Source organism: Sesamum indicum, linkage group LG11, assembly GCF_026168435.1.
Source record: "Sesamum indicum cultivar Baizhima isolate 11 linkage group LG11, ASM2616843v1, whole genome shotgun sequence".
Classification (NCBI taxonomy): Eukaryota; Viridiplantae; Streptophyta; class Magnoliopsida; order Lamiales; family Pedaliaceae; genus Sesamum; species Sesamum indicum.
Window position 1 is genome coordinate 12,152,406 of NC_142667.1, and position 12,149 is coordinate 12,164,554.

The 12,149-nt window shown below is 28.9% G+C and overlaps 1 protein-coding gene across 1 annotated transcript; it reads left to right on the forward strand.

Moving 5' to 3' along the window:
• The first annotated feature begins 6,073 nt into the window (after positions 1-6,073).
• On the forward strand, positions 6,074-7,007 carry LOC105173862 (protein SMALL AUXIN UP-REGULATED RNA 51). Its single transcript, XM_011095760.3, has one exon. It carries the CDS (start codon positions 6,201-6,203, stop codon positions 6,711-6,713), a length of 513 nt encoding a protein of 170 aa, XP_011094062.1. The 5' UTR covers positions 6,074-6,200; the 3' UTR covers positions 6,714-7,007.
• The last annotated feature ends 5,142 nt before the right edge of the window (positions 7,008-12,149 follow it).

Genomic DNA, 12,149 nt, shown 5'->3' on the forward strand with positions numbered 1-12,149 from the left:
CTGCAATCACCCTACCGAAAATTAAAAAAGGCATCTTTATCCTAAAAAATATCTTCATCCACAACGAACTCCAACCGCCCCTTAGGAATCGCGGGTCTCCAATACTAAGAGATAACTCTCCACCGAATTCGAGAGATCCTCCAATCGGTGGGGCCACTCCATCGAATTCGTACGGATTAAACTTTATCCAACCACTTTGATATCATGTTCCACCAAATTCATGAGAATCCTTCACCAAATTTGCATGATTCGACCTTTTCCAATCGACTTATGGTTGTCTAAAATATAGAGCTTCCCCAACGGGGGGAGACATGTTTTACCTTCATACTACAACTTTCATCTCAATGCTATAATTTTAGCTGAAAGGAACACTTTAATTTTGTACTTCGAGTTTCACTTCAATATCAATATCTTGCTTGTACACAAAAAATAAGGAATAACACTCTCATTTTCCACTCATTTACACTCTCTTATTTTTTAGCACTCCACTTAACTACTTGCTACTTCAAGTGGATTCGAGTCCTAAATTTTTTAATCATATCAATATATTAATTGAATCGATAGATTAATTGATTTATTGAAATATTAATACATTTATATAATTTTAGGTTGAAATAGCGAGCAACAAAGGTGAACAATTTAATAAGAGACGTTCAGGGGAAGTTGTATAGTTCGAATTTTAGTTCAAATCTTATTATATCTTATATTTTTATGTAATATATGTGTTATTTATATAAATATTATATCATTTATATTATTTTAAAAAAATATTATATATAATATGTACAAAATAAAGGGGATAAAAGACACAATAGAATTTGAAAATTCTTAAAGTGCTATTTGAAGAAACCCTATTTTGGGGAAGAATCAAATCATGGATTGGATCAAATGTATTCCAAATTTGTGTGGTTGTCATCTTTAAGATTATCTTAAGACAGATGTGGATAGATTAGTAGGGTGTGCTTTTCCTTCATCTTCCTTACTCTTTTAATCATAAATTTGATAAAGCAACATTAAATTTTCAAAACTTTGGTAATTATATTTTATCATTGTGAAAAGATGGGACAGGTGAAAAGCTGAAGGGGACATTTGGATTGGGTATTCAAAAGATGAGGAAAAGGCAAAAGTCTTTGGTGGGCCAGTCAGAGTCTAAGGCTGTCTGTCTCTGTGGCTCAACAACAAAACAAACAAGCCCACTGTAATAAGCCCACAGTTTACTCCAAATTCCCATTTCTTTCTTCAAATCCACTTCGAATTTCTTGCTTAAATTAAAATATTTTTTTTTAATTGGAAAATCAGTTGTTAAGGCTGAACTATCATAATTTTATAAAATATGTGAATATTTACTTTACTTATATAAATTTATTATTAATGAACATATTAAAGTCTGTCGGACGGGTCAAATATGTGTAGGTGAGTCAAGAAACAAAGAAACATATGGTACAACATCGGAAATCCCCGATTATATAAAGTCAGCGAATATTTAAGTTAACAAGATCGTAGGATATGAAATGTGAAGATCACGAGAATATTCAAAGTATCAAAAATTTTACAGGGACATAAAAGGTTAATATTCATTGATATTATTAAATTGTACGATTTGTCGAAGTTCCTGAGGGACAATTAAATCTAAATAAAAGAGACGTAGATCTGTGCTATTTATGAGGAAATTGAAAAGTATGGACACGACACTTATGTAGATTACCAATACTATTAAATCGCCCCACATTACAATTAATCGCAATCATTTACATTGACGTGATTAAAAAAATAAAAAAACGCGTGATACATTAAGAATTGTAATTATAATTCTAAAACCTTTTAAATTAAAGTAAATAATCATCATTATCAACATATAAATAAATAGTGGTGCTTGGAATCTCAAGTACACGCATATTAATTAGTCCGCAATGCTGCATGTGATTGAGCAGTGATTTTCCAGTTCCTTCAAGTTTTCGTACATTCCTAAGCTCAAATGGTCAATGTATTCAGCCTCCTCGATGCTCAAATTAGGACATAAAACAAGTACCTACATTTATATTGAAGAATTCAAACTGACTTTATGGATTAATTAAAGGGTTAATTATGTTTAGACCTTTTTTAAAAATACAAAATTATATATTTTTCAAATACAATTAAAATTATACGTACACATCCTCCAAAACTTCTTCTTTTTAACACCTGACCCCTCCATTAGGGTCTGACGGAAAATATGGACGTTTGCAAAAATATATATATAAATTTTAATTTTACCCCTTATTTAATATTCTTCATGTATATTTTTGTACTTGTAAAAAAATAAATGTAATAATATATATGGAGTGAGGTTAATATCATTATATTTTTCTCAAGTACAAAAACATTACATGTGAATATTAAATGAGGAGTAAAATTAAAAATTCGTGTAATTTTTTGTTAACATGAGCATTTTTCGTTCAAATCTTAACAAAAGAGTATCAGGTGTAACCAATGAATTTTCAAATAAAATGTAAGTTTAATTTTAAAATTTTTTTAAAGAAAATATAATTTCGTATTATGTAGAGAAAACCTAAATAAAATCAACCCTTAATTGAAATTATTATAGTGTGTGGAGCATCATCCCAAGCTCATTTCTCAACCTTAACCATGTGAAAAATGGTCTCCATTACCATAAACTCTGACGCCTCTTTTTGACTTATATTTCCCCATTGCATTCATTCCACATGCAAAGGATTTACGCCCCTTCAATTTAGATCTGTCATGTTCAATATTTTGATTAAGTACATTAATAATTTCCTAATAAATATATCAATAAAAACAACTCAAAGCTGTTATGTAAGTAGATAAATATTCATATATATATATAATTTGAATTCAGGACCTCTGTCAAATTACTGGTTTTGACTAAAATTCAAACCTTTATTAAGTGAAGAGTTTTTTGTCTCAACAACTGAAAGCTACTATGTAAATTGACAATCACTCGTCTCTAGAGAGCAATCCAATGGTTCGAGTATAAGATTTTTCCATAGAAGGTTTCATGCCCGAATCATGAGTGTGTGCATGTGTACTGGATACATGACTATATTAATATAAAAGGAAAAAAAATCCATACGTAAAACTTGAATTTAAAATTTCTGTCACGTAACGGATTTTGAGTCTCAAATCTTATCGTTGAAACGAAGGTACATTATTTGGGAATTGAATAATTCTTGCTGTTTTTGGACGGATCAAGAGAATTACACGTAATTATGTATATCTTAAACACCATCAATCATTTGATTAGTTAAGTCAGATCCAGCTCAACTTAAACAAGAATTTTCTCGTAGCTTTTGTGATTTTTTTGTTTTTTTTTTTTTGTTGTCCTAATGGTTACAGCTTGCAGTGTAATATAATCATGTATTATTTTACAGGTTGTAACAGGTTTTTCTATGCATCATGTGGACGTTCTCGTACGTGATGTGCGATTAACTACTTCAATTTTTGTATAATTCTAAAAAGAACCCCAACAATTTGAGAAAGGGGAAAATACAAACTAAATTCTTGTCATATTATAAATGAGTAAATTACCTTTCTATTAAAAAAAAATAGCAATTTAGCTTTTTGTATTTTAAAAATACAACAATTCACCCCCTCTGTGTCTTTTAAATTGAAGCAATTTACCTCTTTAAATTGATAAATTATTGTACTTTAAGAAATATAGGGATAAATTGCTATTAATTTTTCAGAGTGGATGATTTGCTCATTTGCAATATCACAGTAAGATATTTATCTGTTTCTTATTATGTTGGGTCGACTCAAAACCCGATAAATTTGTCCGAACATTGATCGACATATGATATTATGTTACTTTTATCCGATCGATAGTCCTACAAGTATATATGCACTATAAAGCTCATTGACTTGACATAAAAAATCTTCAATCAATGTTAAATTCAGTTAACTCAAACTATATATTATGCGTGCAGAATAAGTTTTATATTGTAAACCAGTTCATGTACGATCTTTAAAGATTATTTTAAAATGATCTTTTTAGACCAATACTCTTTAAATACTCTTTAAATAGATGGTCTAAATTATAATTTTGAAAAAGAAATGGAAAGAAGCAAATGAAAATAAAAATTGTTGACTTTCATAGGGGTTCAAAATGTTTGTCTTTGCCTCTAATTTGTTTTTAATAATAATAATGTGTGAATGCTTAGAACATTGGATGCTAGCGGTTTAGCCGGTAATGCCTGCAATTCCACTCAATTATTACAACTAATTAATGATAAAGCTTTGGAGTCGTTTTCACGAATTTTGGTGGTAAAGAGTCACAAATCACGGACATTAATTACCTTGGAACACACACTCAACATCACGGTTTTTTACATATACAACTGCCATTATAATTATAAGCTAATGAATTCCAATTCTACTAATATATAAGAATATTAATTTATTTTAATAGTAGTTACTAATTTATTATAATAATAGTTAATAAATAAAATTATAGTTTATACATGCATTTTGATCAATTCATCATAAAAAAATAAATGATAATATAAAGGAGACTAACGCATAGAACTAATTGTTAGACGATCATTAAAACAAGACGAATATTAATAATTTTTCAATCAATGAATAAGAGTTTATGATCATATTAAATTTTATGAGAGTTCGTTATAATTTATCCGTGTAAATAGTATACGAAGTGGGGGCTGGATAGGGCTTTGAGTTGGGTCTGGGCATTCAGGTAGTCCGGATATTTTTAGTTGGTTTTGAACCAATCAAAACCCGCACCCCATTATATCTGAAGTCATTTTTTTTACTTATTTCAAGAAACTGGCTAAAAAATTATTTTTAAAGAGCAATATCTTATGGGGTAATTAAAAATTTCTCAAGGGAGTTTTATTTTTTCAATAAAAATAATTAGTAACATTATTCAATATATCATGATATCCAGAAAAAATTTAATATATTAATAATTTTATAACAAGACACGTATTAAAAAATAACAAATAAAAATGAATAATTAATCATGTATAGATAGAATTCGAATCTAAAATCTTTTATTAATTAAAGAGTTAAATAAGTTATTATATCACCATTAAGATCATATATGTATTTGTAATTATAATTACAACTTTATCGATATATCCGTTAATTTTTTATTTTATTATAAATTTTTTTAAAAAAAATAGTAAATAATATTTTTTAAAATTTATAATAAACTGTGAAATACCTTATAAGATATTTTGAAAAATTTATAAATTCATCCAAACACGCTTTAATAAGTGAAAGCGTTTTGAAAACTACGTATGTGAATAAAGACAATAGTCATTGTGGCTATTCTCCTTTACGAGAAACCAATCTAAGGCCATAAAGAGAGAGTCGCTGTACAGTGCATGCACTGTGAAGTTTTCAGAAGTAGCGACTTCTTAATATCTTTACATGACAATAGCAAAGTCGCTATAGACATGGACGTAGGTGAAATTCAATTAGAACGCTCTAAATATTTTATACCATATAAAATCGTTATGTCACCGGCTGCTTGACTGAAATTGAAGACTTATTTTTGCAATTTTGGTACAGAGACGTAAACGAATCGAGATTGAGTCGAACTTATTTTGAGTTTGACGAGATTTTTTATGCTTGAGTTCGAAAAGAGGAATTTAAACTTGAGTCCAATGGACCAAAATAATATAACGATGATTTTGCAAATACATATAGTGATTTTTTTTATCAAGAACCATGAACATATATAATGATTAAAAAAAATGATTCATAATACTGAATCCTATCGTACATAATTTTATGAACCAAACAGGACCTAACAATGCAATTATATATATTAGATTTGAAACATAGCATTCGAAATGACTAATAAATACTTACGTACTTTGTGAAAGAAAAGTATTTGAATATTAAATAACATGATAAATATTACATAAAATTCTACAATTTTAAAATTGTCAAAGATTTAATTAAATATATAAGTGAAGGAAATAAATAGTTTTGACTAATTAATGAATTGAAGAAAAAAGGGGGAAGGGAGAAGGGAGGGGTATAATGGTAAATCCAAAGAAGAATGAAATTGAATTCAGAGTCACTGCAGCACTCTCACTCCTCGCCACTCTTTAACTACCGCTCCTCTCTCTCTCTCTCTCCACTCTCCCTCCCCCTCTCTCTAGAACTCTCAAAGCAGAGCTCAAAGAAAGAATTACACCAGCCGGCCCTGATTCATGGCCACAGCCATGAAGAAAGTGAACATGATCACCCAAATCGTGCGGCTGAAGCAGGTCGTCCAACGCTGGAAAACCAAGAGCCTCACCCGCCGCTCCGTCCTCTATCACTCCTCATCCTCCTCCGATTCCGACGAACCCACCGGCTCCAAGCGCCGCACACCCTCCGGCTCCCTCGCCGTCTACGTAGGCCCGGACCGCCTCCGCTTCGTCATCCCGACCAGATTCCTAAACCTTCCCGTATTCGTGGCCCTCCTCCACCAGGCGGAAGAGGAGTTCGGGTTCCAGACAACCGGCGGCCTGGTTCTCCCCTGCGAACCGGGTTTCTTCAGGGAAATCTTGCGGTTTCTGGAGGAAGACGAGGAGAAGTTTGGCGGGGTGGAGCTGGATGAGTTCTTGAACATGGTTTCGGAAGTGGGGCTGCAGGATCAGTCGTCGTCCTGTAAAGAATCGTCGGCGTCGACTTCTTGCCAGCACGCCTTCACACCGTTGCTGCCCAAGACTAGGGTTTGATAATCCGGCGGCAATGGAGATAATCTTTAATGAATTTTCCTGGTTTTTTGGGGGGTAGTGATGAGTAGTACATCCTTGAAGCCAGAGTTTTAATGGTGGGTTTGCTGCTGGCTACTCAATGAGATGTCTAATTTTTAGAATTTGGGTTAGAGAAACTATTATTATGTCTAATTGTTTTTTTCTCTCTCTCTCTCTCTCATTCAATTAAGTGAAATACATCCCATCCAAATAGTTGGAATCTTTCACAGTTTAGTGTACAATTCTTGCTGAGATCCATTCATCTTTGGTTTACTACATTTTCTTTTTCTTTTTTAATCTAACTTTTCTATTTAATATATACGCATCGTGTCTATAAGAATTATCGTATTTATTTAAATTTTTTTTAAATTTTTTTATTCAAATCAAATTTGATCGAAACATACCAATCATAAAATAAATATAATGTATTTATTATGTGATTGATCATTTTTCATTAACTATAAATATACTGTACTTGCAGTATAATTAATTCAATTTCGAGAAATTCAATTTGAGTACATTTATATATTAAATGAAATAAAAGATGAAACGTGATCTAGAATGAAAAATCAAAATCCAATCCATGTATTGGGCACTGAGTGCATGAATTATTTATGAAGAAATGAGTATGCGACGATTATTCAATTATTTGATTTATTAAAAATAAAAAAAAAATGAAATCTTGTTATTTTTTTTTTCTTGGAATCCCTTTTCTCTTGAGTGAATACAATATAGCAGAGAGCTGCTGCTTTTTCAAAGTATTTCTTAAAGTTGTGGAAATTCTGGTGGTGGTGCTGGACAGAATGCCTTCTTTAATAGATACATCGTATCATAATTTGATTTTGATTTTTCACTTATGATTTAATTTGGATAATTACATTTATTACCCCTAAATTTCAAGAAATTAAATTGAGTGTATTTTTTTAAAAACTTTATTTGAACATGATTATTGTGTTCATACAAAAAGTTGACTAGCAACCCAAAGGGTATTTTTAGTTTGTCTTGTCCCTATATTAGAATTAGGATAATTACAATCTCATTTTCTGATATTTGATATAATTACACGTAAATATTATATAGTTTAAAAAATTATATTTAGCACCCCTTAGATTTGCTTCCATCTAACATATTTGTCCACCAATTAATCAAAATTCACACAATTTACTGATATTAACAAAAAAGTTGAATAAAAATTGGTATTTAGCCTTAATGACTTATTACTAACTTATTGAAAATCAAACATTTTTTTTCAACTAAACTACCCTTATAATAGTGAAGATATAACTCCTCTCATGCATTAATGTGTGAAAACGTATGAGGGTAATTTGGGCATAAAAATATTTATTTGACCTACAATAATTAGTAATTCATTCATTTGAATATAAATGTAGATTTTTTTTTAATTTTTTATTAGTTTCAACAAATTCAGTGAATTTGACTAATTAACAAACCTATTTGTTAGACGAAAATAAACTTTAGGAGTACTAAATATAAATTTTAAATTATAAAAATTTACGTGTAATTACACCAAATTTAAAAAGAAAAAAAAGTGTAATTATCCCTTAAAATTATATGGAGGGGACACTTGGAGAAAAAAAACAAAAAAGAAAAAGACAAAGTTTGACTAGTACTCATTGCTCTAATGTTTTCTTAGCAGCCTCTTAACAGTTCTTTGCCTTCTTTTTTAATTATTATTTTCTTGAAAATGATATATTTGTGTATATTAGACGAAAAGAATTAATTAATTTATATAAATATAACAAAAGAAACTCACTTTTCATCCACAAACGTCAATATATAATATTACTACACAATGTTTTTTTGTTATAAGGATAATGCTTTTAAGTTAATTTTCTTTTTCTTTTTATTTTTTGTTATAATATAATAATTTTATTTTATTTTTATTTATAATATATTTTAAAATATAAAAATTATTTATTATATACATACAAAAATAACGTAATACGAATAATTAATAAAAAAGAAAAGTAGTGATTGTATTGTATTTGCATGGGAGAGGAAGATGATTACAAGGGGGGAATAGGAGTGAATCAATTATGCATAAAGTGTATTTACTCCTTTAAATTATTAAATGTAATAAAATACTGACTAATTTTTTTATGAAGAAAATGCCCTTATTATTTATACCTCCAAAATATATTTATTATAACCATTTTTTTAAAAAATATAGTTTGAGCTATTATAAAAATTTTATTTAAAATAAATACTACCCAAAATTTATGATTTTTATTATGAGTATAAAATCTGTATAAACTCTATAAATTTATAATCCTTATATTTTTTAGATAATTGCTAAAAGATTTACATAATTTTTGCTGGTGTTGTTATATATATTGAAATTTTTTTTTAAAAGTAAATTATTAATAAGTAGGCAAATAATATAATATTCGACAATTTATTGAGTAATAATATGATATATTTTAATTATGTATACACATAATTGAATAAAAATGTATAAGTGGCATAACATACGTTTTTATAAAATTATACGTATTTACATGTAATTTTTTAACAGAGATAATTTACTTTGTAAATGTAATTTCATATATTGAGCTTATAAATAATTTTGCATTACATAATCTATAAAAAGCTATAAATGTTCAAATTATTTTTTAAATAAAATCTAAGTAAAACTTTAAATCATTAAAAGTAATTTTAGAGAAGATATTTTAAAGAAGTGTTAATTACATTTTGTCATCCGAATTATGACCATTTTTACACTTTGACATTTTTTTTTTTTGCAACAACTTGTCATCTCAATTTTATAAAATTTTACACTTTGCCATTTATAACTGTTTTTCAATCAAGTTTTTTTGTCAAAACAAATCACATGCAGTACACATGTAATATTTAAGGGTTATGTGATGTAATATTTTTCACATATGCACAGTATGTGATATTTTTCCAACAAAAAAAAACCCTCATGGAAAAATATAAATTTTGTATAGTTGAAATGGTAAATTGACAAAAAAAAAAAAAATAGATGCCAAAGTATAAAAACAGACATAATTCGAATGGCAAAATATAATTTACTCTTTAAAGAAACATACTTTAGAGAGTAAAATAAAAATATATGGGGTAAGTGAGATGGGCATTTTTGTCCTGTCAATACTAAATTATATTTGTCAGAGGAAATTTTATTATTTTTCATACTTTAGGGAGTAAATACAACTACATGTATAGTTCAAGAATGCAAAATATAAATACAACTACTATTAAATAAAATAATTATCAATCTGTATACTGATAAAATTTAAACTAATAATCTCATAATAATGATATTTCAGCTTCACCAACTATATTAAGCCTCGTTGACTCCAATTGTAGAGTTCATCACACCTACACTATGCCTATTACTATCTATGTGTATCTTACCCCTCCAGAAAAAGAAATTATAACTTTTCGATAGTGTCTCATGAATCTGTTTTTTGTGGACAGTATGATGTGAATTAAGATTATTAAAGTTGGTCATTCTTGATAATTTATGATGATCAAGAAAGCACCATAAATATATATATATATATATATATATATATTATGGGACAACATGCCGTACAATTTCACCTTCAAGAGTACGTACTTGTTTTATTTTTACACTAATCAGATTTGATCGAATCAAATTAATTATAAAGTAAGTGTGATATTTTTATCATGTATTTGGTCACTTTCTCTGAATTATACATCAATCACACAACAAATATATTGCACTTACTGTATAATTAGTTAGGTTCAATAAAATTTAATCTAAATTAAAATATCTGGAGTTGGGGGTTAGTTGAGGCAGCTTTCGGCTATTCAAACCTGCCTTTTTTGTACAGATTATAAATTTTATGACTTAAAAAGTTTTGGGCATCTTCTGCTTTTTTATTTTAATGGAAATTGGAAGACGAATTGAAGAAGAGATTGGAGCATATAATAATAATAATAATATGTGATGCATGCAAGTGTGTGTATATGTGTGAGAAAAGAGATGGATGTACGAATGAAGTACGTACGTGTAAGATTCAGAATGTGACGGGCAGATGACAGCGTTCCCACTAATCACCCACTAATTACTTAATAAATAATTCTTGTTTTCATCTCTTTGTTTCTTTCTGTTCTTCATGATTCCCCCCCCCCCCCCCCCTTTTCCCCCAACATTTTTTAAAATTAATTAATGAAAAAAAATATTTTCTAGAGTATCTTCTCTTTTTTTGTTTTTAGTACAATAGAGATGGGTTTAAAAACACCTGAATCTGAACTCAAAACCTTCTCGTCCACAACGAGAAGAATGATAGAAACTCAACCAATTAATTGATGACGATATTTTCTTATTTAAAATAGTGATTTTGATATAATTACAACAAATCACTATTTTAAAATGCAATAATTTATGAATAAATAATTTAGTAAAATTTTGAAAATGGAAGGGAGGAATTGGGGTGGGGGGGGGGGGGGGGGGAGGAATGTGAGAACGAGCATGTGAAAAGAGATACATATGAAAGCGTGAGAGAGTTTTGAGTATGAAAGGAGTTGGGGGACAGTTATTTATTTATCCTACGGCACACCCGTACGCCATAACTGTCATCCAGTACACTACACTGTCACCCCCCCCCCCCCCCTTCCTTTATTCATTGCCAGTAAATTTTTATTTTAGTTTATTTCTCACTCCTCTGCTCATTCATTGCCTATAATGATTTATTTCAACTTCATTAGAAAGCTCTGCGATTCTTCTTTTGAATATTATATTTCAAAAATTTCAAAGTATCATTTACTGGACTTTTATTTTTATGAAATATATATATATGGGTATTTATCCCACTCATTTAAGTTTTGATTTATTTATTATTTATTATAATTAATGTATTCAGTTCACACTGAAAGATGTTTATTGTAACGATGTATTTTTTATTTTTCAATATATATAATTGGGATTTAATTTAATCTCATCAGAAATGGTGCGTAGTTGGTCGGTTTTATAATATGTGATATTATATTAGTGATACTGTGTGTGTGTGTGTGTGTGTGTTTGATTTTACATTGATTCTTTCCTTAGTGAAAAGGGTTAGTGACAAGTCTAATGAAATGTTAAAAGTTGTCAGTCTTGACAACTTTTACAATTCTTATTGTACAAATTTAGTGAACATAATTTTCTTATGGAATTATTACTATAATTTTGATACATATATAAGAAATTTCAGTGACAATTTTAATACTGTAATTTTATATTTTAGGTTACTAATATATTTTCTTCTTTTGTGTGGAATTTACCTTGTTTCGTGAGACATGCTGCCATTACCATATTCTTGACACATTCTGCAGTCCTTCTCTTTAGAAAGAATTGACTTCATAAATAAGGGTATGCACCCATACTGTCTTGGTTTTGTTGTCAAAGTTAAAGATCTTATAACAAATTTG

What these genes read in the sequence shown, in the direction of transcription:
- LOC105173862 (XM_011095760.3), top strand. Translation starts at nt 6,201, where the DNA reads ATGGCCACAGCCATGAAGAAAGTGAACATGATCACCCAAATCGTGCGG.